Consider the following 27,662-nt stretch of genomic DNA (forward strand, 5'->3'; position numbering starts at 1 on the left):
ACAAAGTGTGTGTTTTACTCATGTGTCTTCTGGTTGCCAACAGAAATATTGCTGACATGTCTACACCATGACCTCCAAGGAAATCACTGTACAAATGACCCCGCGCTAGGATTCCTGGGAGTGGTGAGGCATTGTTCTAGGCACCCAGCTTGGAAGAAAGGACCAGCTCCAGTCTCCATCAACGGTATTTCAAGTGATGTCATTTGAGCAGGACTGAATTTTAAGCTGAAGTGTGGTATCTACCTGTTTTCTTTCCCTCCTCCTACGTATCATGGTGTTTAAAACAAATATTTTTGGCATTCTGCCTTTTGGGGATATGATTCTGGAGGTACGGAGTGTTACTGATTGCAAACTGTCCTGTGTCACTTTTTTTCTGCTTGGCTGTCCAGAGTCTTTGGAAAAAATGGAGGTGGGGCCAGAGAACATTGGAGAAATCAAGAGATGAGAACATCTGGTTTCTTGATAGTTGCTACAGTACTGGGTGAAGAGTGTGGTCCACTTATGAGGGTTTTTGTCACAGGCTCTGTCTTGTGAAGGTGGCATTTCCAGGTTCTCCTTTAAGGATAGCTCCCACCCTCCTCTTGGTTGTCCTAGGCTTTTTCCTAAATAGGATTTTTATCTGCTCCTAACGTCCTATAATACTTCACCTCCAGGAATTGTCCTTGATGTCAGATGGCTTTGCAGAAGGGAAATGGACGACAGTATTTAATTGCAGCGGTGGCAGTTTTTCACTTGCTGACGTGCAGCCGAGTGCACTTTATTTAAAAAGTAATGGATACATGCAATATTCTCTCGGTCTTGAGGAATGGTGAACCACATTCCTAGTTGTTGTCTAAACTTACCTCTTGGACAAGAACTATGATTTTTGTTGTTGTGAAAAGTACTGGTTTCACCCTTTGCCTATATGGTAGAGCAATAATGCTTTTTGAAAATAAACTGCAGAAACCCCAAGGCCAGGTACTGCATTCTGAATCAGAATTTCGCAGTGTTTCTGTGAATAGATTTTCTTTTGTAAATATGACCTTTAAGATTATTGTATGATGTAACATATGTATATATACTTTTTTTTTTTTTTTGTAGGCCACAACAACTCATTTTTACAGAGTTTGTGAAGCTAAATATTTAACATTGTCAGTTTCAGTAAGTTCAGTGTGGTGAGGTTACCAACAGAAGTCGTGCCCTGAATTTTGTGGCCTGGGGGAGGGGCCGTGGCCAACAGGTTTTCCTTGCCCCTAGCCTTAGATGCCTCGCTCCTGTTCAGTCTCTTAATCTAAATGCTTTTTAAAGTGATCATTTAAATGTAGGCATTTACATTTTTTAAAAACAATTTCTCTACCAGATAAAGCACTTCGTTAATTTTGGGGGGAGAGAACAGATAAGGGGAAATACACTTAAGAAAAAATCAAGAATTTTAAAAGATCAAGCAATTTGATTTCAAAGAAGAATGTTGGATTTTTAGGCAGTCCATAAATAGCAAGTCGTGGTATTTTTTTTTTTTTTAATTGAACGTGTCATCTTCTCATCCATTTTAGGAGTGCTGTAAGGTTTTGGTTGCTAGGACTTGAATCCCACATTGAGATCTCAGGCGTAGAATCCTTGATGTGTGGTTTCTGGTATCTGCTCAGCTGTCTTGTCCTTCTCCTACTGTGATGTCCCAAACATCAGAGGAAGTAGCATCATGGTTGTTTCCTAAAGAGTTCTGTCTGCAGAGCAGCCATTTTCATGTGATTCAGAGCCAGGGTCTGACTGGGCGCCTTTGTATTCCCTCTCTCCTCCTCCGCCACCCCTTTCTGCTGCTGCCACTTGTCAGTTGGGAATAGGGAAGAAAGTAAAGTTTGATTCCCTTTACCTGGCTTACTTTATCAGGTTCAAGCAGTTGAATGAAATGGGGTTTTTAGACTTATCTATGAATTTCATATGTCTGTTAGCCTTGGTGTCATTTCTTAGCAATAACTGAGAGCCAGTTAAAATTTTTTTCACCCGTTTAGCCAATCTTTCTAGGTGTCTCTGAAGGTAAGATCATTTGATTTCTTTGACTTGCGTATGACTAAGTGAAACCTGTATTTCCAGAAACACCACTAAAGTGGATTTGAGTTTTGCACTCCCCCACCTGGTTAAAAGTAAATCTAAGACTACAAATCCATTAGCTTCCATCCCAGGGGCCTGCACTTTGCAGATAATGCATCCCCTGGTCTGGAGACCGAGGCAGAGCTGAGTAAGAGTCTCTTTTTAGACACAATTGCATCAGGTATATCTGAATCTTTCTTGAAGTTGCATGTATGTGGGGAGAAATAGAATGGTGCTCTTAAAAACTCAGTTTTGGGATTCTTTTTCTCAGTCCATTCTGACTCCAGGCTAAGTGGAAGGCAACACCCCCTTTTTATATGGAAGAAAAGTGAAGTTTATTATGTTTTTATATTTTCTACTTGTTCATTTTATTGGTGCAAATTTAAGATTTTGATTTTCTTTTAATAGATGGCAGTCTTTGAGATAATTTGTTGTTTTTACCTTAATTCCCCTTTTATTTTTTATGGATAATTCTTTGTACTTCTGCTGCCTACCTCTCCTCCGCCCCCCTCCCATCACTTTTTAAACCTTAGTATCTGTTGGGTGAACAGTATAAGTAACGTTTTCATCTGCTTTTAGAATGTGGGATGTTTCCAGTACCTACTTTTTTGCTGAATCCAAAGATATATAAATATAAATATATATTTTATAAAGATCAAAATGATATAAAGGAGATAACATTTCTTCCTTTTAAAAAACAAATAGAAATCCATTGTTAATGTTCATATTATGATGCCACTTTTCTAAATCATGCGTCTTGATGGAAAGGTGTAAATATCAATCGGCAGGATGCTTAATCAGTATTGAATGTCTGAGGTGAATTGGGGTGTATAGGGGTGGGCACTACAGAACATAGTTGGCTTGCTGTCCTGTGAGTTTCATGATCCATAGACCGATGCAGCTGAAAAGTAAACAGAATGGTTTGCCAGCTACCCACATGCCTGTTCAGTTAGTTCCCTTTTTATTTGCAGAAGCCATGCATTTGTTGGCAAGTGGGAAATTCATAGTAGTAAAGCCGCTCGGACAGATGAACTGTCCCCTTCTGCAGAAGAGCAGGAGCTGCTGTTCAGCTCCGGGCAGACTGTGGTCATGAGCAGGGTGTTTTCTTTCTCTCTCTCTCTTTTGAAGAAGATGGAAATGTCATTCTGAGAGCAAGATTTAAATTCTCAGGAATTGACTTACAGTATTGAGAATGAATTCACTTTAAAACAAGTTTACATTAAATGTTTGTAAAAAATAAAAATCATGCTTTACACTGCAGAGAATTCAAACCACATGGGCTAACTTATGAGACAGTTGAGTGGTAAGCTATGACTCCTTTGATCATTTTGGACATCATTGTAAATAAAGGTTTCTATTTAAAATTGAAGGCCAAGAGTGTGCCGCTTTTTTTTTTAAATCCCAGTCAAATTCAGGTTAAAATATAAGAAATTGCGTTTCAGATAATGGATAAAGGTTTCTGTGAGGTTAAAAGAAATCTTGCAAAGCATGGCCCTCTTCTTACACACGAGGTGAGTGCTTAGGGGTCACGTGTTAGGGAGAAGTGTGCAGAGCCAAGTGAAGTTCCTCTTCCTCCTCCTCCCAGTCCAGCGTTTCCACAGCTGCCTTTACTGGTCGGACTGCCTGGTACATGGAGAAGGGCTGGCTAAGGTGAGTAGCTTTGCCGTTGGTCATTATGTTTACAAAGTGTGATCCTAGAGCTGGTGTGATATGAGACTTATCTTTAAGGTTCCCAAAGTATGGTAAATTCTAGCCAGTTTATAACCACATACAGCCCTTTTAAAAAAAACCATCTAAACCCAAGGTGTCGCCTCTTCCAAAAAGGTGTTGACTGGTAGTATCTCAAATGCTTTTCTTTTTAAAAACAAAAAAACCAAACACACCAAAAAAAAAAAAAACTCCCAAGAAATGGCCTTTTAGAAAAATGTCAAAGGTTACCTCATACCAACTGCTGGTCATTGGCTGGGGTTTTCAACATTGTATGACAATACGTAGACTACAAAATTTCTTTACAAATACAATCTTGTTAAAACTCGGGACATACATCAACTTCCTGTCTTTGCAGGACTTTAAAAAACATCAGTTCTGGGACAGATAACAAAGGAATCCTGGGAGAAATGGCATCTGGTCAGGAAGAGGAATGTCCACAACTGCACGGGGTTTTCTTTTACACGGGCCACACCATTTATTAACACCACCACTCCTGAAAATTGGGTTTTCTTATTAGATTCCCCTAGAAGTTTCCGAGCTGGTTACATGTAAATAGTCACATATATACATTGAAGTCACTGTCTTCAGAGGCAGCCAGGGTTATAGGGCGAGATAGAAATTCGTGTCTTTTGTGCTATTGACTCATTGTCAAACTTGGTGCACCATTTCCTGCCTCTGTCCTGCTCCTTCTTTGTGACGAACCAAAAGAATAAGAGGATCTAAAACAGGGTGGCTCTTTCCCTGTAATTTAAAAAAATTCCAGTGACTTTCGCCCTTGGGGGAAATTTCCAAGAAAATCTCTCTGTTGTTCTTCCCTTTTGAGCCCCTCAGAGAGGGTTAGTGGTGACTTTCTGATATGAAAATGTGTTTTGTGCAGCTGGTGAGGTATAATCCAAAGCAAAAGCAGGGACAAGCATGTACTTCTGGAAGTCTCACTGCTCCCGTTGGTTCTCGTCCAGAATCTGCCGCATTGACTGAAGGCGGGTTCCGTGTGTCTCGGCCTCCTGGCTAACAGCACAGGTCTGCTGGAAATCATTCAGGGGTTTTCATTGTACAGGTGACGCCTCTGTTTTTGGAGGTCCAGCTCGTGCTTCTTAACCTTCCCAGCCTTCCCACAGCTGTCCCCTGTAGAACAAAGCAGACAATGTATCACGCTGCTTAAGGATTTCTTAATCGGCCCTACAGCTGAGTCAGCTTTGCTTCAAGGATGTGGCTGCTGAGAAGGAATTAATTCCAGATCCCTCAGACAGGGCTTGCTGTTATCTCATCGTCTATATTGTCAGTTGTTGGCTCACACCTAGTGACTGGCAAAGATGACTTTTAAGGATCTGGACAGGATGGTGGCTAAGGAATGTGAGAAGTACTTTGATTCTCCTTGCACCAAAGAAATGCTTAATTGGCCCATTATTATTTTCCTGTTAAAGCCAAACAGACTTATATGCATATAATGATAGAAAAATGAGGAGGCGGGAGGTTACAAATGGCAGCTCACCACAGGGGTGATTAGCCTGCATGGTAACTTCACATCAGATTAGTTGCCACCATTAACAAATCGTTGTTATATGTCTGCATTTCTGCATTTTCTCAATGAGTCAGAGGATTCAAATTGCATCCCATTCTGTTCTCTTTAAAGCAGAGTGACCTCTCCAGGTTGCCACAGCCTTCTGGCCCCTCACAGCTTCTGCTGACCCTAGTGTGGGTGAACTCGTACATGGGTGTTCTGGAAACCATTTAATGAGGTCACCTTGCTGCTGACACTATGGACCAGGGAGCAGCTCGGCAGCCACAGCCTTCAAGATGCCTGGTACTCAGCCGACTGACACGCTTCTGAGCCTCTCAGGGAGGCCTTGCGCTTCCAAAGCAGAGATGATGATGTGGAGAACAAGTATTGATCTAGTACATGCAGTGTATCCAAGTAGGTTATTTTACTGGAAAGACTGACACGGCTGCTTCCTGTCTTACGGGAACAGACGAGAGGAATGAGAAAGGGCATGCATGGGGAACAGCCTCTGCAAAGCAAACCGGGTCAGACCAGCTCTCTAGTGGTAAACTGATTCCTCAACTCACAGTGATTTGGAAGAAGGTCTCTTCATTTCTGGCCACTTTCGACGCTGAAACTGCCTAAGTTTTCAAGTGTCAAAAGGAGAAAGAGTATTAACCATCACCAAGAAAGAAAAAGTGACCCCCAGAGAACTACACGAAGAAGGCCTTTTAGGGGACAGCTCTTGCCAGTGGGTGAGCCAGGCCCTGGCAGACCAGAGATAGGGCAGCACCCCAACCTCACATGTGCAACCTCTGAGGTTAGACTACAGGAAGGGTCACCATACAGGGCAGTTCTCAGGCTTTAAAAGCAAAAGCAATACCTGTATTGCTCATAGCTTCCTCCATCTTTAAGTCCTAAAGGAGAGAGAAACATACAACATGGAAACATAATTTTAGGGCAAAAATGGCACCAGCAAGAAACTTTATAACTGTCTCTCTTCTTTTTAAAAACACAGTGTTTTGGTCACAAGCCCATGATGTTGTAGTGGCTCCTACACAGAGGGGCCTGAATTCCCAGCAGTCCCCAAGACTCCTGTCAGTCACGTATACTCTGAGGGTCTCTTTTTCACTTTCAGGCTCCTGTCACAGATATTCAGCACTAACCTTGGTCATTCATGGTGGGGGACCCATGTGTGGGCATGAACACCTGTGCTACCGAGGACAGACAGTGGGGAGATCCCAGCTGTGGGCTCTTGGTAAATTTCCTAGAGGATGTGGCAGTGTGACCAAGTGTGTGGGCTCTGGACCCAGTCCCATTACTCATCACTAAACGAGGACATGCAGATTTACCTCAGAGGGTCGTCAGAACGCCTGTCAGTTAATGCCTGGAAAACACTCAGCACTCTGGCGGGCACATAGTGATAAATCTAAGTGGTGGCATTCATCATAAAAGTAGCACATGGCTGGTGGGTGTGAGAGAATTCACCAACTCCTGGTGATTCTGAGTTCACTCTTCAGATGGGTCCTCCTCAAGCCCCTCCTGTGGTCACCCTTTCCACCCTGGGGCACCTGCTCACCCAGGTCCATGTTCCGGGTCCGGGGGTTACACTGCTTGTAACCCTTGCAGCTCCTCAGTTCCATGAGCTGCACGTGTAGCTGATTGAGGACGTCCCTGTCCAGGGTGTTCACTGCATTCATCAACTGGTTGGAAAAAAGGTAGGTTATCAACGAGATGAGGCTGAGAGGCCCCCCCACCCTCTTCTACCAACCAGGGGGCCCGATTTGGGCAGGTGGGGAGTATGTGGTTGGTAAGGGGTGGTGACATCTACCTCCATAAGTGCTGGGGTTTGGGACAGTTGCCTATAGCCCCATGTGCATGAAATCTCAAAAACCATCATGTATTTCACATTGAACTCCTGGAACCACCGGTCAGCAAATGTACCCAGCCTGGAAAGAAGCCCTTCCCAGCCTCTGAGGTCCTCTTGACGGGAAGGCAGCTATTTGGCAAAGGTCTGTGTGAATGTCCTGGTCCTGCTGTGACCCACTAACCTACCAGCTCAGTCAACCCCTTTTGTAAAATACGGGGATGCCCAGTGGCCTATATGGGGATTAATAGCAAGACAAGACAGTTGAGTTGCTGACATTTACAAAAGGGTATAAAAAAAATTGCTTTCGGGCTTTTCTGTAGAAGACTGGACAGTGCCAAGGCCACGCTACTGAGAATCTCTATGCTGAAGCTGGGTCATGACCATGTTTTATAAGGGACAGGCAGGTTCTGCTCACCAGGCTCTCTGGCTGCTTCAGTCCCGTGCGTGTTCAGATGGGTTAATATATGGAAGCGTGCAGAGTAAGGGCTGCCTGATTGTTAGTTAGGCCTGTGGTCTACAGGGTTTGGCCTGACCCTAAGGACCCCTGAAGCTCCAGGTTCTAGGCGTTCCCCAAGATCCCACAAAGCCTGCTGTAATGGTCCCAAGTGGGTAAGTTGGAGGAAGGAGGCTATGGGTGATCAGTAGACTCTGGATTTGGGAGGAGGCAGGCAGGCAGGGTGGGTGGCACCCTGAGCCCCAGCCTTCCTGGTGGCGGCTTCTCCTCACTTCTGTCTTAGGGACTCTGTGGGACTTGGAAAACCTGTCGGTCATTTCCGCTGGCCACCTACCTGGCAGGGCCTGTAGTACCCCATGGCCCCCTTTCTCCAGCCTGTGTTGTCTGTACCTGGTAGGGGTCTGTGTTGAGATCGAAGTACTCCAGGAAGCCGGTCGCAAATTCACAGAAGAGGAAATTGTGGGTTTCGTTGATGGTCCTCATGCACCAGTACGTGTTGTTGTTGGCGCTAGTGCAGGCGCAGAAAGGCCCCACTGCCAGGGAAAATTGCGAACACTGAGCCAAGGAAGCCCGGCCGCCAGCCCCTTCCTGTCCTGCCTGAGGTTGCCGGGGGACCTGTTCCTGAAAGACCTGCAGGGTCTGGCCAGAAGCACTCCCAGGCAGGGAGGATGGGGGGGTACTGGGACCCTGGGGAGGACCCCCCTGCCCCGGGCGCGGCCGGCTCACATGTCCAGAGGGGCGCCGTCTGCCAGTGCTGGTTGTCGTGGGTGAAGCACGTGAGGCCTGGCATGCTGCATGTGTCGTTGTTTTGCAGGCGCTTGAGCAGCTTGCGGAGTTTCTTCTTGCGCTTCTGCTCCCGTAGCAGCCACACCTTGTCCTTCTCCTGCAGACCCTTCCTAGGGGCACACAGGGCCGCACCCCTCACACCTCCCCCGGCCCCACGTGGTAGTTTTTTCCTGCCCCGGGAGATGTGGGCCCGGCCCTGCAGACTTCCCAAAGGGCCTTCCAAATCCTACTGCCGGTGCGGGGCAGGGCTGGAGCCAGATGAGACTCCTGTCATCCTGCATTAGCTCCTGAAGCAGCCCAGGAGTGGATGGTATCAGATGGCTGGGCCTCCTACTCACACCGCCTCTCTGGGCCCAGCCTGTGTCTGGCCCTGCCCTGCCATAACCCGCTCTGCCCACAGGGGGCGCCTGGAGCCAGGTTTAGGGTTGATCTGGGAGTCGGGGCTCTGCAGGGCCAGCTGCGTCTCCCCAGGAAAGGCCAGGACTCGCTTGTCCTTATTTGATTCAGCTTCAGGGAGGGCCTGCAGCTGCCCTTACCTGAAAGGATGCAGGCTGGAGCCTTTGTGCTTGAGGCGGCCTTTGTGCTGGGCGTGGTAACTGCAACAGACCCACCCAGCCCAGCTTTCAGACACTGTGCCCAGGGCCACCCTAATGGGTGGCTGCAAACTGCGCTTCCCTGGGACCCGTTTCTCCTCCTGGGCCATGGTGGGGAGATACCATCCCCAGGGTGGCAGCCCGCTGCCTGCCTGGCTCCTTGCCCCATGCGTGAGCTGGGAGACCCTGGCTGAAGGCCTTGGCCAGACACAGAATGTCAGGGTAGGTGTAAGTTAACCAAGCTGGGAGGCTGCACCTGGCTCCAGGTGGGTTGCCTCCAGCTCCCCTGCCCGCCCAGCTTATGCTTGGTCAGGGCCAGCCCTGGGGAAACCCGGAGTGTGTAAGCCCTTTCTGCAAAGGCAGCAGGGACTGTAGTAGCCACTAGCCACCTGGGGCTCTTTCAATTTTAATTAGCGATTCAGTCTTCAGTTACAGTGGCTGCCATTCAGAGCTCTGTAATCACAGGTGGTAGCTTGGCCGTCACCAAACTGGACAGCACAGGTACAGCCCCTTCCTTCACCACAGAGGTGTGGTTGGACAGCGCTGCTTGTGAGTTCCAGCCCTTGCGCTGGGGATTCCATGATCTGGTAATGTGGGTCCCAGGCCAGGTGGGCTGTTCCTGGAAGGGCTTGTCAGTGGAGGCATGTTTCCGTCTGGGAAACTGGCTCCACAGTCAGGAGCTGCCTGAACTCTGGATGTCTGGCTGGTACCTGAGAGGTGGTGACAATGAGGATGTGCATTATTTCTGGTTATAACGTGTTTAAGCAAGGGATATAAAAATAATGAAGTCACAGAGGGGATGCTGTGTCCCTAGGAGGGATCCTGCAGGGGCTCTAGGGACCTCCCACCTGATTTTGTGACAGTCACATTCTTCTGGACGCTTTCTTTTCAGGTGACCTCGGACTTCTCTTAGGTTCTTGATTTTGTTCTGCAGGGTCTCGATCTGAAGGAGGAAGCAGAAGACAAGGCCGTGAGACTCTCGGGGGCCAGTTAAGAAGGGCCGGCCTGGCAGGGCCCCCAGTCACTGCCCGTGTCTGTGGTTTCTGAGCTGGGTCCTTGGTTCCACCGGCTGAAGGAACCAAAGGTCATTCTGTCTGGTCCTGCCTGTGAACCAGCTGAGCCCTTGGGGGACTTGAAGGTCTCCCCCCAGGCTTGTTGGAAGGAAGGGCTGAGTGTGGAGTAAGCGTCTTGTACATCACAGAGGGGTGTGTCACGGTCGCGCGGCCCTTCCCTGCCCCTCGTCCCCCAGCAGGAGCTGTCTGTCTGAGGCCAGGACTGACGCTGCCGGCCCTGGTGAGGATCCTGCGGGGCCTCCGTCCCCTGGGCCCGGCCTCCCTGCCTCCTCCTCTGGCCAGTGGCCCCGCTGAGCTCGAGGTGGCGAGAAGCCTCCCAGCGCAGACTCCCTTCACCTCGTGGTCAATGTGCAGCTTGTGGTCCTTCCAGGCCTGCAGGGACTTGTAGAGGTCCAGGTCACACTGGACCGTGTCGTTCTCCAGGATGTAGCACCTGTTTGAGAGAAGGGGTCACGTGGGGCCCTTGGGGGGGGTCTGTGTATGCCCCCGCTGAGGACCCAGCCCATCTCCTTGATCCCCGCCTGGACGCTCACCGATGTGTGACTTTAATGGGGTTAGGGGCCGAGTAGTCCGGGAGGCCCCCAGTGCCACTGAAGTCCCCGCCGTCCCTGTCCTCTCGGTCCTCAGGGGCTCCCGGCCAGTGCCGCTTAGTGAGGTTGCGGGGCTGGGATGCGTCGTCCGGGCTGACGTGGTGCCCCCTGACGGCCACTGAGCGGATGGAGCGATTCCGGGCGTAGCTGGCCTTGTACTCTATGGGCATCAGAGGGGAGGCTGGGGAGGCGGACCAGGCTCCCCGGGCAGCGGACCCTTGATTCAGACGGGGCTGCACTCCCAAGCTGGGGGCTCAGGAAAGCTGGCTTTAGATCTCACTGAAAGGACCTCTAGGTGATTCAGCTGGGGAAACTGACGTCCTAGAGCTGAGGAGGAACTGGCCTGAAATAAATCTCAAGGAAAAGCTGTGCATAGATGAACACCTGGGATGTCCATGCGGTGGCGGATTCAGACACTAACTCAAAGGTGTCTACACCCCCATGTTCACTGCAGCAGTTTTCACAAGAGCCGAGATACAGGAGCAGTCTAAGTGCCCACTGATGGATGCACGCAAAATGGAACATTACTCGGCCATAAAAGAGGAGGAAATCTTGCTGTTTGTGACACCAGGGGTAGACCTTGAGGGGGGTGTGCTAAGTGAAATAGTCAGAAAAAGACAAGACAGTGCGTGACCTCACTCACCTGTGGTATCTCCAGCCAACCAAGCTCACAGATACAGAGAACAGATCAGGGGTTGCTGAGGCAGAGGGGAGGGTGGGGGAAAGTGTCAGAAGGGTATTAACAAACTTGCAGTTATAAAAGTCCGTCCTGGGGATGAAGGGGACAGTGCAGCAACCAGAGTTGTTAATACTGTGCTGCATCTTTGAAAGTTTGCTGGAAGAATAGATCTTCAAAAATATTTTTTTGTGACTGTGTTAAGTGGACTTCTGGGGCGATCATTTCACAGTATATACAGACATCAAATCGTGACATGGTACACCTGAACTAATGTAATATGTGAATTTACACCACAATAAATCCTCAGAAAACAAAACCAAGAAAAAAAATCCCACCAAACCATTCATTTGAACTGGATGAAAAAAAGAGCCAAGCAGCACATTCTCCCAGATTGAAAAGGGAGGCATTGGGGAGGTCTCTGGTCTTGGATGCCCTCTTCGGGGAGGGCAGTGAGGTGCGACTGAGAAGTGTTTTTTTCCTAAGCTCTAAGTCACCTGTGGGAAACTGAGGACATGCAGGTCCTGGGACTCAGAGCAGGCCATCCCAAGACAACACAATGGCATACTGATTATTTTGAATTCAACACAGCCAGTGGGGAAAAAACGGTATTAGAAAATGCTCGGACTCTCTTTCCCGTACACATGAGAACACCTCCCAGGCCTCCTGCAAATGACTAGGAGGAATCTCGGCTGGAGGCTGATAGTCGAGGTGTGATAGGAGTGATATGCTAGGCCTTTCTCCCTAAAGTCAATTGGTCTAAGGTTGAATTCTGTACTGGGAAGGAAAGCATCCCAAAACCTTTTTGAACATTTCATGCAAATTTTTTAAAGGCATAGTGCCCTTAGCTCAGAAGCTCCAGTGTATAGAAAGCTCTTCAAGTCTGCTCTAGTGGCAAAGCGTATCCCTGACACTCGAAAGCAAATTCACAATAGTGTGGTTGGTGGTCTAGGCCACCGCTTAGTGTAATGATGAAAGCTGAAGCTCAGTTCTTTGCGAATAGTTTTCAGGAATGCAGGGGAAAAAGTGAGTTGAAAGCAGTAATTCTTGGCTTGCAGGATGAACCTTTAGAAAAACAAAAGCATCACACCTATGGTCAGTGAATCTTTGACAAAGGAGGCAAGGATATACAGTGGAGGAAAGACAGTCTTTTAGCAAGGGGCGTTGGGAAAGCTGGACAGCCTCATGTAAATAAGCGAAGTTAGCGCACACCCTCACACGATACACAAAGATAAACTCAAAACGGCTCAAAGACTTAAACACAGGACGCGACACCATCAAACTTCTGCAAGAGCGCATAGGCGAAACATCTCTGATACAAATTGTACCAAGGTCATCTTAGGTCAGTCTCAAGCCCACAAAAATGAAAAGCAAATGCGACCTAATCAAACTTGTTACAAGCTTTTGCGCTGCAAAGAAAACCATAAAAAGACAGCCTAGCAACTGGGAGAAAATATTTGCAAACGATGCTACCAATGACAAGGGATTAATTTCCAAGGTATATAAGCAGCTCATACAACTCAATAACAAGAAAAGCATCCCATCAAAAAAACGGGCAGAAGACCTAAATAGACATTTCTCCAAAGAGAAAGCACAGATTTTTTTCATACACATGAAAAAATGCTCAACATCACTAATTATTAGAGAAAATTAAAACTACAATGAAGTGTCAGCTCACACCAGTCAGAATGGCTATCGTTAAAAAGTCTACAAATAACAAATGCTGGACAGGGTGCGGGGAAAGGGAACTCTCCTACACTGTTAGTGGGACTGTAAATTGGTGCAGCCACTATGAAAAACAGTATGGAGATTCCTTAAAAAACTAGAGTTGCAATCCTATGCCTGGATGTGTATCTTGAGAAAACTTGAAAAGATACACGCACCCCAATGTTGATAAGCACTGTTTACAGTAGCCGAGACATGGAAGCAACCTAGATGTCCATGAACAGATAAAGAATAGGTGAGATTTTATACCTATACACAACGGAATACTACTCAGCCATAAAAAGAATGAAGCAATGTCATTTGCAGCAACATGGTTGGACCTAGAGATTATCACATTAAGTGAAGACAGATCCCATATGATGTCACTTATATGTGGAATCTAAAATAAGGCACAAATGAACTATTTATGAGACAGACTCGCAGACATAGAAAGCAAACTTAAGGTTACCAAAGGGGAAAGGGAGTGGGGGAATGGATAAATTAAAAGCTTGGGATTAGCAAATATAAACTACTATATATAAAACAGATAAAGTCCTACTGTATAGCACAGGGAACTACATTCAGTATTCTGTAATAGACCACAGTAGAAAAGAATATGAAATACGTCCATAAAACTGAATCACTGTGTTGTACAAAAGTGTTTACACAACAGTGTAAATCAACTATACTCCAGTTTAAAAACTAGAAAACAAAAGCATGACCCTGAGAGAACTCCAGGCTCACTCAGAGCTCTTCCTGTTTGCCTCCAGACAACTGCAGACGTTAAAAGAAATCGGGACAGTGGAAGAGACATTTGTCCTACACTCGAGAAAGTTTAAGGATGAATCCCCCTGGGCCCCAGCACACCCAGAGGATTCATTTTTCTTCTGAGGGACAGTTCTCCCTCAAATGGAGTCAGCCAGTCCTCAGTTATACCCTGGAGGCTACCATGGACTTAAAACAGAGGATTGGGTACTGATTTCTTACGCAGCACTGGTGTGCTTTTCTCTACCTGTCACTTCTGATTTTTATCCAAGCAGCCAATCTCTGGACAACTTACTGCATTATCCACATCTCCGCCCACCCTGGTGTCTTTCAGGGCCTCTTAATACTCATCCTATCTAATTTCCAACTGCTTACCAGCAAACCTTCTCAGTGGAGATTGGTTATTTAATGACGCTCATAATGAGAAAGGTGCTTTTCTTTACTTGCCCTTGGACCAAGACCCAAATTCCCCATTTTTCTTATTAGGAACTCTCAGAAGAGGATGAGTCTTTACCAGATACCCCAAGTGGTCCTTGGGTCACACATGCTAATGAAGTTGGACTCCCATGAAGTGCTGAGCCTGTATGCATGACCCAGATCTCTGCAGAGATGCAGAGTGAGGAATGAATCCTGTGACCGACTGTCTGATCTTAGACCTAGGTGTGCTTGTCTTTACTTCCTCACCCTGTCATTCTCCGATCTCACCAGTCATGAAAGAAGGGAAATGTGGCTCAGATGGGAACCGAACCTCTGGATTTGTATAAGACCTGAGAACCAAAAATTCTTGTAATTCCCAGGCACCCTGGTGTTCTTAAGCCAGTTGTTTCCCTCACCTCGACTCCTGCTGACCCAGCCTGGTTTAAGGTGACTGAGCTCTGGTCAGCTTCCTCTTCACTCCCACGCACCTGATTCACAGCTTCTCTTTGCATATTTACGTTTCAAGGAAGACAGGTCACAAGTACTGGCATAGCCTCGGGGGAGAAGTTTTCCTCTCCCCTCCTAGGTTCTTCTGGCTGGTCTAAGAATTAAGTTGCCGTGAGAGAGAGAGTAATAGAAAATCAAACAGAAGTTTAATAACAGGTATCTGTGGGCAAGACCCAGAAAAACCTGGAAGCTGTCCCCTGAAATACACCCTCAGCCAATGAGGATGTCGAGGGTGGGGAGAGCCAGTCGTGAGAGGTGACCAGGAAAACAGCAGTAAACAGGGTCACTGTGACACAGATGTGAGCTCTTGCCATCTCCATGGAGAAAAGGTTCTAGAGATTTCATCAGCCTCCTCTTCCAAGGACAGAGGGCGACATCATTACAAATGGAGATCTCCCTTACAAACATCAATGTTTCTTGCAAAAAAACTCCTCCCACATGACTTGCAGTTTCCGCCCTCCCCCCCTCCCCCGCCATGTCTACTGTTTCCTAGAAAATAACCAGCTCAAAATAATAGGTCAAAGAGACATATTTTAGGGTGGCAAATTCTGCTCCTCTACAAAGCTTTAAATTCGTTCTTGTCCAGGGACTTCCCTGGTGGTCCAGTGGTTGAGACTCCATGCTCCCAATGCAGGGGGCACAGATCGATCACTGGTCAGGGAACTAGACCTACATGCTGCAATTAAAAAAAAAAGGTCCAGCACACCCAAATAAATAAAAATAAATATTATAAATAAGTTTTGGCCACATCTGCAGCTCCTGGCTGCCTGATGGTGATGAGGGTTACCATCTATACACAGCTATGAAAGATGGCAAGATTGCTGCAGGCATCTAGGGCAGCCTTTTGCCTCAGTTAAGTCCTGCCCACATTTCTCATGCCAATTAAGACTCTACGGCACTAGCTACTCCCCCACGCACCAAGCTTACTGCGTGTCCACAGTGACTACAAAGTTAGCACTCTAACCGTAGGCTCCCCCACTCATGTCTGTTTTCCATGCTGTGTATGCTAGCTTACAAGTTTAGTGGGGTGCAACACTTCTTATGTGGCGAGAGACAGCCTGTGGGCAGGCTCTTAACTGGTGTAGAGAGGGTACCTTCACAAGGAGATTTATTTCCCACTTTTATGGGGGAAGAGCAGAGAGAGAGAGAGAGAGTGTGTGTGTATGTGTGTGTGTGTATGTCCATTTGTCTTGTAACCCATCACCTTCCACGGTTAACACCCTAAATCCGGCTCCTTCACCCTCCTCCCTGATGGTGGAGAGCACCACTCCGTGCCACACGGGAGCCCCGCAACTACGGGAATGGTCTCAAAGCCATGAGATGCTCTCTCAGGCATCCCTCCAGACTTCCTTCGATTCTGTGACGCTCCCCCGTAAATGGAATTTGCAGGGAAACATAGTAGCTGGTTATGCTGTGCTTCCCCCACGTGAACGACTTGAGGAATATATTCTGTGTCCACGGTGAGACCAGCCCACGCAGCCAAATTCATCGCTCTTTCTGGAGCGTGCACACGAGCAAAGGGGGAACTTTTTAGACTCTGAGATGCTTCTGGAGTCTGCCATGCTATTGGTACGATGTGGAGACTCCATGGATTCTTCACTTCGGCAGGTTCTCCTAGTGCTACTGGGTGTATAAGTGCTGCCCTATTAAAGCCAGTCACAGCTCAGCCTATGCTTGGGAGACTGAGGCCTGACTGTCGGGAGACGGCAGACAGAGCTGTGAAAACTGCTGCTCAAAATGCCCCCTTACCCTTTCTCCACTCAGTTTTTAAACCTGCCTTTTATTCCTGACCGATACTATCAGGCAAATGCCCCACAGGCTATAAACGACAAATGCATACACACACACAAACACTCTGCTCTTCCCCCAGAAAAGTGGGAAATAAATCTACGTGAAGGTATCCTCTACACCAGGAGACATATCCTTATCACGAGTCAGAGAATTCAAGGCTAAGGAAACTCAATAGACCACTTCTTCACTAGGCGCTGCCCCAAGCAGCAGTCCCTCTGTTCTATTAAATATTCACAAATAATTATTTCCTCGTCTAAAAATGATGTATAAACAGTCTGCTTTGGTCGCTTTGGGGTCCCACCTCTAGGAGACCTCTGTGTCTATGAATTATTTTTTTCCCTCCTGTTAATCAGTCTTGTGTCAATTTAATTATTTGGCCAGCCAAAAGAACTCGAGAGGAACCGATGAGGGGAGGTGGAGTGGAATTTCCCCTTCCTTAACACAGGTTAACGTCAGAGGCCAGATTTCTTGTATCTTCTACCTATTAAAAGACAAATTTGGCCAAGTTGCTAACATTTCAGAAAAATGGGGGTGGGGTGGGGTGGGTGGGTGCCCTGTTAGAAGCACGCATTTCCGGCTTCTGAAGACTGAACGGGAAACGTGTCTGTCTACACCCTGTCCACTGGCGGCGCGGTCAGTGGGGCGGGAGCTGGCATGCTGCCACTTCAGACAGGGCGGTGGTCTCCCGTTTGGCCACAGTCCCCACCACTCTTTCCATTTTGGGTCCCATCCAGGCCTGCGTCAAGTCTGTAATCCTGCTGCCCTGAACATGCATCTGTTCTGGGAGCAGGGCCTGGAGCCAGCCCTGATGCAGGTTTCTGCTGGGCTCCGAATGACCACCAGGTGGCGACCAAGGGTCGGGGACTGGCTGGAGGCAGCAAGGTGGGGCCCAGGAAGGGAGGGGAAGCCCTCTCCCACCCCCGTCTCCCTTCTTGGGGCAGATCTGTGTACCTTTCCTCTGTGTATCAGAGTCCCAGGGGCCAAAGGACCCGGGGGTCCAGGTCCGGAAGAGGCATTCCTTTGACAAAGCCCTGGCCTTTTCTGACCCCCAGGCATCTTTCTCCTTGCCTTTTTCCTCCCTGAGTTCCGTCTCTGTGAAGCCGCAGTGCCTCCGCCCGAAACGCACACACTTCTGAGCTGATGTCCCCGCGGGAGCAGGTCACTGCTGCCCAGGAGGGCCAGGAAGCAGACCCAGCGGAGCCGTACTGCTGCTCTGTGCTGCTGGCTCTGGAGTGCTCCACCCCCCGGCCATACTCCTGGGGGTCCCCTGTCCCCCCATACTCCTGTCCCCAGCTATGGCCCAGGCCCAGTCCCGGCCTCTGCCTGGTTCTGTACGGAAGCGACTCTCAAACCATTTGCAGAGGCCATGGCTGTCTTCTCGGCACAGTGACAGAATGGAGCATTTGGAACGACGACTGTTTAGCTCCCAAAGCTTCAAACATTTACTCTCTGGCTCTTTAGAGAAAAAGCCTGCCAGCCCCGGTGTACACCTTTTGCAGGGCTGAATCCACACCACTCGCTCTCCTTGTCACCCTAGGTGTCTTTGTGTCCAGGGTCCTGAAATATATGTGCCCTTTCTACCACATATATCAGGAAGGTGGGTGGGTTGTTGGGTCACTAAGTCATGTCTGACTCTCTGCGACCCCATGGACTTAGCTTACCAGGTTCCTCTGTCCGTGAGATTTTCCAGGCAAGAAACCTGGAGTGGGTTGCCATTTCCTACTCCAGAGAAACTTCCCCACCCAGGGATCGAACCTGAGTCTCCTGCACTTCAGGCAGATTCTTTAAAAAAAACCTGAGCCACCAGGGAAACCCCTGTATCAGGAGGTGGTGACCTCATGGTCTGGGCTCTGATGGCTCGGGTGCAAATCCTGAGCCCAATCCTTGGGCGATTGAGTTAATTTCCCAGCAGCTGGACCTGCCTGCCAGTGCTCTTTGGAGTCTGACGTGAAACAGATCTGGTAAATATTTCAGCTCCTGGAAGCTGACGTGCAGCAGCTGCTCTGCTGGTTAGGGACCCTGCAGCTGACATCCTCGCCCAAGGTCACAACTGGGCCCTCCCAGCGCCCCAAGCCTGGGAATCCTAGGGCGGTGTGGCCTGCCCTCCGGGCTGGGACCCACGGGATCTCTGCTTCCTCTTGCCCTGGCTCAGAGTACTTCCCCTCTGCTGGTCACACTAGGCTCTCATTTAAATGTCAGCTCACCACCTACCCTACAGCCGCAGCCCCTCTCCCCCTGGCCACACCCTTGTTTCATTTCCTCCATGCCTTCTTTACCCAGGGAGGTGAGCTTCCCACTGGGTTGACCGGCTAACACCTGGCCTCACCCTCGAGGTCTGATGGTGTCTCTCGCATTCAACTCCAACCTCAGCAGGTGGCACGTGGCAGGGCTTGCAGATTTGTTGGGAGAAGAGATGAGCCAACAACTGGCCACCTGGACCCATCCCCCAAGTCTCCCCCATCTCCTCCTCTGGGTGCTGGGTCTCTCCTTCTGTCCTGGGCTGGCTGCTCCGCCTCCTTCCTCGCCCCAGTGCATGAGGGCGAGCGGGGGACTGAGCCGCTCGGGGTCAGGGCACGTCAGCCTCAAAACCGGCAACACTCTGTGGCCGGATAAGCCTTGGCTGAGGGAGGCTGACCTGAACCTCACAGTTAGGCAGCTTCCACAGCTTCTACCACTGGATGCCAGGAGCATCCCTCCCCACTGCCCGTCACACGCGACAGCCAGAAACGCCAGCACACAGCCAAGCGGTCCTGGCAGGTGAAACTGCTCCCTGCTGAGAACCCCTGCTCCAGGCCGGCTGCTCAGAAGGGAATGAGGGAGCATCCTGCTGGCAGGCATGTGCAGGAGAAAGAATGCTGGGCCTGGTGATGGGGACGGAGTTTCCCAGGTGGTGGTAATGAGCCACCCTCCTCTTGCTCCCAGGATCCTCTGAGCACACTTAAGACAGGGCTGTGATCTCACACCGTCCTCACGGGAGGGCCCGAGTTCAGCTGAATCTCAGCTCTCTAGGTGCATGTTGAGTGCTGCACTCACTATGCCAGCAAATCTGGAAAGCAGCAGTGGCCACAGGACTGGAAGAGGTCAGTTTTCATTCCAATCCTAATGAAGGGCAATACCAAAGAATGTTCAAACTATCCCACAGTTCCACTCATTTCACATGCTAGCAAGGTAATGCTCAAAATCCTTTAAGCTAGCTTCAACAGTATATGAACCAAAAACTTCCAGATGTACAAGCTGGATTTAGAAAAGGCAGAGGAGTCTACGGCCATACCACCCTGAACGCGCCTGATCTCGTCTGATCTCGGAAGCTAAGCAGGGTCGGGCCTGGTTAGTACCTGGATGGGAGAAAAGGCAGAGGAATCAGAAATCAAAACTGCCAACATCCACCACATCATAGAAAAAGCAAGAGAATTCCACAAACACATCTCCTTTATTATGCTAAAGCCTTTGTGTGGATCACAACAAACTGTGGAAAACTCTTAAAGAGATAAGAATACTAGACCACCTTACCTGCCTCCTGAGAAATCTGTATGCAGGTCAAGAAGCAACAGTTACAACCAGACAGGGAACAATGGACTGGGTCCAAATTGGGAAAGGAGTATGTCAAGGCTGTATATTGTCACCCTGCTTATTTAACTTCTGTGCAGAGTACATCATGCGAAATGCTGGAATGGATGAAGCACAAACTGGAATCAAGATTGTCAGAAGAAATATCAATACCCTCAGATATGCAGATGACACCACCCTCATGGCAGAAACTGAAGAGGAACTGAAGAGCCTCTTGATGAAAGTGAAAGAGGAAAGTGAAAAAGCTGGCTTGAAACTCAACATTCAGAAAACTAAGATCATGTCATCCAGTCCCATCACTTCATGGTAAATAGATGGGGAAACAGTGGCCGACTTTATTTTCTTGGGCTCCAAAATCACTGCAGATGGTGATTGTAGCCATGAAATTAAAAGACGCTGGCTCCTTGGAAGGAAAGTTATGACCAACCTAGACAGCATATTAAAAAGCAGAGACGTTACTTTGCTGACAAAGGTCCGTCCAGTCTGTGGTTTTTCCAGTGGTCATGTGTGGATGTGAGAGTTGGACCATAAAGAAGTTAGGGTGTCACAGAATTGATGCTTTTGAATTGAGAGTCCCTTGAACTGCAAGGAGATTAAGCCAGTCAATCCTACAGGAAATCAACCATGAATATTCACTGGAAGGACAGATACTGAAGGTAATGCTCCAATTCTTTGGCCACCTGATGTGAAGAGCCGACTCATTGGAAAAGACCCTGATGCTGGGAAAGACTGAGGGGCAGAAAGCGAGGGGGGTGACAGAGAATGAGATGGCTGGACATGAATACAATGGACATGAATTTGAGCAGATTCCAAGAGATAGTGAAGGACTGGGAAGCCTGGTGTGCTGCAGTCCATGGGGTCACAAAGAGTCAGACACGATTGAGTGACTGAACAATACAGTGCAATACAATCTCTTTCCTCTAAGCATTAATGGGGGGGGGGGGGGAGGCTTAACTAAAGCACAAGTTCTTGTATTACTTAAAGATTAGCCAATGTGCCACGTGCGGAAGCAAGATGTTAACTGTGTAATTCAATCTGGAAACCAATCATTTTATTCAGCTAAAAAGAGATTAGCTTAGCAGTTACTAATCAGCTAGTGAGGAATTATAACGGGGGACCATCAGTTGGGAAGTGCCGTTCCAGGCAGAAGCTGGGTCGTTATGGAGACAAACCGGCTTTCATAACGAAGGTGTCCTCTGCAAAGACAGGAGGAGACCTCTGGGCCTGCCGCCGCCCAGCCAGTCTCTAATTAGGCTACAGGGGAATCTCACTCAGCCTGAAAAAGGATGGGGATCCTGACGCAGGCTACAACACGGATGAACCTTGAGGACACTATGCCGAGTGAAATAAACCAGACAGAAAGGACAAATCATGTGTGATCTGCTTATGTGAAATAGCTACAAGAGTAAAAACTCAGAGAAAGCAGGGGGGTGGCTGCCAAGAGCAGGAGGAGGGGTGGTGGGGAGTCACTGTTTGTCGGGTGCTGAGCTTCAGTTCCGCAGATGCACGGTGGTGATGGCCGCCCAACACCATCAGTGTCCTTAAAGCCACTGAACTCGACAGTCAGAAACACGGTATCATGTAGTGCTGATGGTACCACAGCGAAAGAAGACAGAGAAACAACTAAAGTCTCTAATGAGGCTTTGGCTCCCCTTGGGTTAGGGGGTTAGAGCAATGGGTGGCCTGGGCAAGTGCCCAACTCTGGAGGGGACATTCCAGCCAGGGGACCCGTCTCGCTGAGACCATGTCCTGGCACCCACAGCCCGCCGAATGTTCACCCGGGGGCGTGCTCCCCAGGGGAGGTGACCCTCAAAATGGGGCCGTGACCACCCACTGGGAGGGTGCGGCCAGGTTGAGAGGACTTCCCTAGGCGCCTCCACTGGTCTCTGGCTTCCTAACTTTCTGTCCTCCAGCCCCTGCTGGGGGAGGTGTGAGGGCTAAGGCAGCTTCTCCAGTGGGGATGGGGGGCGCAGCTCTCCCCTCTCCAAAGTACAGCTGACCTTGAACAAGGGCGGGGTTCATCTGCGTGTAACTTATAGTTAACCTACCCCTCCCCCTGGTATCCACGGTTTCTCCACATCCATAGATTCAGCCAACCACGGATGATGCAGAACTGTGGCATTTACCACTGAAGACGATCCACGGGCAGGGGGACCATAGTTGTTCAAGGGCCAACTGTGCAGTGGATTCCTGTTACTCTAGGTGGTCTTGTTCCACAGCATCACCTTGACGCTGAACTAGCGAGTCGGGAACCAGTGGTCCTGGGGCAACCATGGGGTGAGGTTCCTGCCAGCCTTGGGTCATGACACACTTGTCAACCATCAATATGGAACCTTATTGCACACTGTGTCTTCATTTTGTCTATGTGAAGACACCCGACTTCATGCGTGTGGTGATTCACTGACATTGAACTCAAGGTAGCAGCCGGAAGCTCATCTCACCCACGTGTTCCCCTCCTTAAAGCACATCCCAGCCGGCCGGGGCTTGGGGACCCGACACAAGATGTCAGTGCCACCTTGGGGCCGCTTTAGATGGTGAAGTCACTGCAGAAAGATATGTGATGCCAGGGACATGACGCTAAGCAGATGGTGACGCTCGTGGTAAAGAACCCACTTGCCAATGCAGGAAACATAAGAGATGTGGGTTCAATCCGTGGGTCAGGAAGATGCCCTGGAGGAGGGCATGGCCACCCACTCCAGTATTCTTGCCTGGAGAATCCCATGGACAGAGGAGCCTGGTGGGCTATACAGTCCATGGGGTCACAGAGTCAGACACGACTGCAGTGACTTTGCGCGCCTGCATGCAAGTAGACATGAGGCGGAAAGGAGAAGGCAGGGTCGCCTTGGCTTGACTTGTCTGGAAGCCCGCACTGGGGGATTCAACATCTTTTAGCGATTTGCAGCTGAACCCGTCCGGCGCCTGCAGTGCAGCTGGAGGAATGCTATGGAAGCACAAATCTGATCCTGGCTCCTCTGCTCAAAGCCCTCCAGGTCTTCTGGTCTCAGAAGGGCCCCACCACGTGGCCCAGGGCCGGACTCCTCTCCCCTCCCTTTCTCTTTATGCTCCTGCTCTTCTCAGCCCTGGACACGCTCATCTCCTTCTTTATTCTCTCTGCCCACCCCACCCCGAGCTGGGTGGATTGATGGTGCGGGGCAGGTAGGTTTGTTTGAATGAACAAGCGGCCGCTGCTCGGTTCCCACCCCGCCCCTCCCGTCCCACTTACTCTTCTTGAAGAGCTTCTTCCGGCGTCCGGCCAGGGTGAGCTGGCCGTCCCCGCCGTCGCAGACGCAGCCCTCGCTGCCCTGCACGTAGTACTTGGGCACCAGGTTGGAGACGGCCCTGCCCCCGGGCCGCGCGGGGCCCTTGCACTTGTGCAGCTTCAGCTTCCCAGAGGCGTCCTCCACGCACTGCCACTTCTGCAAGACACGCGCAGCCTCAGCCTCCCGGGCCTGCTTGCCCGCCCCGCCGCTTCCCTGCTCCCTGCTCCCAGCCACCCCACACACGTCCCTCTTGTGGCCCCGACTGGACACGGGCTGGTGCCTGGAATGAGCTGCTCTGTGATGGATGAATACCTGTCCACTGTGGGGGCGGGGGAGCGGAGAAGTGGTACCCAAGGTGATGCGCTGTGGCTGAGCGGGAACCCCGCCACGGGGAAGCCCCCTAAGAGAAAAGCACTCGGATGGGAGGGTGTGGCTCGTATGCAGGGAAGGGCCCTTCCAGAAGGTATAGCATGAGGCAGGCGGCGGCAGTGGGGTGGGGGTGGGGGGCGTGGTCAGCAGGGTGCGGCTGCGTCCGCCTGAGGTGGGAGGTGGGTGTCTGGCTGGGATCCTGGAGGCCCTAGAGCTGTAAGTGGGGGCGTGGCTGAGGCCTCTCCAGCTGGCCTAGCCTCCTCCTACCCCCCCACCACGTTCTCCTTTCCTTGGTTAAGCAGTGCGCTTGGATAATTGGTTTCAAAGACAGATCAGGCAGCCCTCTCGCTGTCCAGGACTGCCAGACCCCCAATCTGCAGGGAGAGGGTGGGGATGGGCCAGTAGGGGGATTTGACTACAATCCCAGGGGGACAAAGGCCCCTCGTGGCCTCATTGATTCATTCCCTGAAGCTCAGAACTGAAATCTGAGCCCCTCTGGGGTCTGCCCAGATGGTCAGCTCTGGGAGGCCAGAGCTTTCTGTCCAGAGCTTTCTTCCTGTGCCTGGCAACAAAGGCAGCCTTGAATGCTGCTCCAGCGTGACCCAAAGTGCTCCAGGGGCACGGGTGGGTCCTTGATGCCCTCCATGGCAGGGGGAGGGGCTGGTGAACGAATCCTGGATGGGGCAGGTGGAGCCCAGCCGTGAGGACAGGTCGGTGCCAATTCCGAGTCTAGCGATAAGACACAGCTGCCTGGACGCAGCCTGTGACATGCACCCAACTGGTGCCTGGCCTTGGCAACCCACAGGTTTATTAAGGAGAAATGGAATGTGAAAGCCCTGGGTTTACTTCCTGTTTCTGGTGAAATGGGCTCACATCTCCAGGCCTGAGCCAGCACGGATGAGCTCAAAGTCCCAGCTCGCAGACGGAGGCAAGGAAGCACCTTCTGTCCGCACCTGGGCCTTTCCAGGGCCCCCTGCCTGCTCCCCGTCTCATCCGCCCCCCTCTCTCCCCCTGAACCTCGCCTCGGGCTGGCATCTCTCTCTACAGGGCTCCACCTTCACTCCCCGTCCTCTCCAGAGTTCACCTTGGCCTCCCAGGCCTCAGAAAATCGAGTTCCGACTCTCCCAAACCTCCGTCACAGTTTCTGTTATCTCCAAGTACCGTCTGGATTATATTTTCCTTAACATTTCTCCTGAAACCAGCTCACATTTTTACAACCTAAAAGTGTTTACGTCAGAAGGTAATTTCCTGTTGTTCCTATGTAAGTGGAAAGCCAGCCACAAAGATGATCTGGGAGAGTGAATACAATGGAAATAGTTATTTAACTTTATAAACACTGCGCAGAGGCCAGCTGTGTCTTTGTTAATGAGGGATCGGGCAAGGGTCTCAGAGCAGCTAAAGACACGTGCACCCACAGGGGAGCTTTCCTCTGACGGGAGCAGGATTGGAAGGGTTTTCTGAGCGTTGTCTTCGCCCCCTGGCGTCACCCTGGGGTCACACATCATGAGGGACACGCTCTGCTGGTCTGAGAAGCAGGCCTGGGCCGCGGTTTGGGGGGCCCCTGGGAGGGAAGGAGGGACCCTGTCCCCAGCCCCAGCGCAGAGCCGAGCAGCCTCACCTGCCCCAGCTGCTCACACGCTGTCTGGTACTCGGCGCGCTGGCACAGGTCTTTGACGCGCTGGTACTTGGGCAGGAAGTTCTCCTCCTGGGCATCCACCTTGTCGCTGTCCCTCTTGTGCAGCAGTTTGCTGTAGGGCAGAGAGCGGACGCGGGGCTGGCCGCCCAGCTCTGGGGCAGCATGTGGCCCCACTCAGCCCTGCTGCAGGGTCACCAGGGAGCACGCGCATGCAGCCGGCCCGGCTTCCTGGGTACAGGGCGCCGAGGACACAGACTCCCAGCCCCCAGCGGGAGGTGGCGGAACAGCATCAATCTCCCTCCTGCCCCGGACATTGGTAGTACTGCGGGCGCAGGTGGGACTGCCAGGCGCTTCGCGGGAGGCCCAGGTGGGGGCTGCCCGGTATCGCCCTGGGGCGGCTCCTCCAGACCCCGGCACTCACCCTCTCTCCACCAGGAAGGAGTCCCGCCAGACCCGCAGCTTCTTTTTCAAGTGAAACCTGGGGGGAGAAAGCACATGTCCATCTTCTCAGCAGTGCAGGGGCTCCCATGTCCCTCCATCCTTCCAGAAGCAGGGACGGCGCTCAGAGCCAGCCTTGACTCACAAGCAGCGCAGACCCCGGGGGCAGCCAGGGCGAGTGGGGGACGGACACACACGGACACACATACCCATGAACACACACACGGACACACACACCCATGAACACATACACAGACACACACACACGGACACACACACCCATGAACACATACACACGGACACACACACCCATGAATACATACACGGACACACACACACACGGACACACACACACGAACACACACACCCATGAACACATACACGGACACACACACGGACACACACACATGAACACACACACCCATGAACACATACACGGACACACACACGGACACGGACACAGACACACACACACGAACACACACACCCATGAACACATACACGGACACACACACACATGGGCACACACACACACACACATGAACACACACACGGACACACACACACACACACCCATGAACACACAGACACACACACATGGGCACACATACATGGACACACACCCACATGGACACACATGAAAACATACACAGGCACACATACACCCACACGAACACATACATGGACACATACACGGACCCACACAGATATGAACACATACATGGACACACCCATGAACACATACACGGACACCCCCCCCCACATGAACACACACACGGACACACACACCATGAACACATACACGGACACACATACACGGACACACACCCACACGGACACACACCCACACGGACACACACACACATGAACACACACGCACACGCGGAAACACATGGGCACACACATGAGCACATACATGTACACACACATACACACATACACACGGCCACACACACACCCACACAGACACACACACTCCCACGGACACATACCCACATGAACACATACACGGACACACACACGTGGACACACACAGCCACACACACCCACATGGACACACACACACCCACGGACACATACCTGCATGAACACATACACGGACACACACACGGACACATACATGGACACACATGAACACATACACGGACACACACACAGACATGGACACACACACGGACACACACACACCCCTCCGGGCCCACAGCAGAGCTGCACTTCCCTAGAGCCTTGGGTCTGAACACGGGGCAGAATGACCCAGGTCAAAGTCACTCCAAGTCACTCGTAGTCATGTGCACGCCCCTCTGTGCCTCCCAGGAAGCCCAGCAGTTCCCCTGGTGCTGGAAGAGATCGCTTCCGTTTTACTTCAGCACCAGATGAAACGCTTCTCCTGACTTCAGGTTAATTACATTGTGTTTGAGGGGATGTTTTTCCCTTTGATCCTCTGTCGTTGGATTTAAGTGTGCATTTTGTGGAGTTTCACGCTATCATTTCCACTTCCCAGACAGGGCCTTGGGCTGAGAGAGGGTGCTTCCATCTTGCACCTGACCCCCCACTGTCCTGGCTCCCAACACAGCGCCCCCGCCCTCCCCAAACATGCCCATTTTTCACCCTTGTGAAAGTTGCTCAATCATGTCTGACTCTTTGCGACTCCAAGGACTGAATAGTCCATGGAATTCTCTAGGCCAAAATACTGGAGTGGGTAGCCTTTCCCTTCTCCAGGGGATTTTCCCAACCCAGGGATGGAACCCAGGTCTCCCACATTGCAGGCAGATTCTTTACCAGTACCCTTACAGATCATAAAACCTCCTAGTCAGAGGGAGGAGGCTCAGCAGAGGTGGTTCCTTCTACAGGACACTCAGTCTTGGACAGACAGTGCCCACCCGGCCGGGGTCCTCTGAGCTGCAGGAGG

At 50.5% G+C, this 27,662-nt stretch overlaps 2 protein-coding genes across 10 annotated transcripts in view; one reads left to right on the forward strand and one right to left on the reverse strand.

Annotated features, from left to right (window-relative positions):
- The window catches only part of NCOA3 (nuclear receptor coactivator 3), a 127,422-nt gene extending 123,986 nt beyond the window's left edge, over positions 1–3,436 (forward strand). For all 6 annotated transcript variants that reach the window (XM_043480023.1, XM_043480027.1, XM_043480025.1 and 3 more), the window contains one exon: positions 44–3,436. In XM_043480023.1, coding sequence (XP_043335958.1) covers positions 44–55 — 12 coding nt within the window. In that variant the 3' untranslated portion in view covers positions 56–3,436. The remainder of the gene's footprint in view (positions 1–43) is intronic.
- Positions 3,437–4,071: 635 nt separating this feature from the next.
- Positions 4,072–27,662, reverse strand: part of SULF2 (sulfatase 2) — a 127,151-nt gene continuing 103,560 nt past the window's right edge. For 3 of the 4 annotated variants that reach the window (XM_043480032.1, XM_043480031.1, XM_043480030.1), the window contains exons 9-21: positions 25,737–25,793; positions 25,298–25,427; positions 23,274–23,466; positions 10,567–10,783; positions 10,370–10,466; positions 9,809–9,903; positions 8,904–8,963; positions 8,308–8,477; positions 7,972–8,114; positions 6,837–6,960; positions 6,141–6,174; positions 5,845–5,898; positions 4,072–4,902 (exon numbers count right to left, since the gene is read on the reverse strand). In XM_043480032.1, coding sequence (XP_043335967.1) covers positions 4,872–4,902; positions 5,845–5,898; positions 6,141–6,174; positions 6,837–6,960; positions 7,972–8,114; positions 8,308–8,477; positions 8,904–8,963; positions 9,809–9,903; positions 10,370–10,466; positions 10,567–10,783; positions 23,274–23,466; positions 25,298–25,427; positions 25,737–25,793 — 1,405 coding nt within the window. In that variant the 3' untranslated portion in view covers positions 4,072–4,871. The remainder of the gene's footprint in view (positions 4,903–5,844; positions 5,899–6,140; positions 6,175–6,836; positions 6,961–7,971; positions 8,115–8,307; positions 8,478–8,903; positions 8,964–9,808; positions 9,904–10,369; positions 10,467–10,566; positions 10,784–23,273; positions 23,467–25,297; positions 25,428–25,736; positions 25,794–27,662) is intronic. The other variant, XM_043480033.1, reaches the window with a different exon arrangement.

Source organism: Cervus canadensis, chromosome 10 (genome assembly GCF_019320065.1).
Source record: "Cervus canadensis isolate Bull #8, Minnesota chromosome 10, ASM1932006v1, whole genome shotgun sequence".
Classification (NCBI taxonomy): domain Eukaryota; kingdom Metazoa; phylum Chordata; class Mammalia; order Artiodactyla; family Cervidae; genus Cervus; species Cervus canadensis.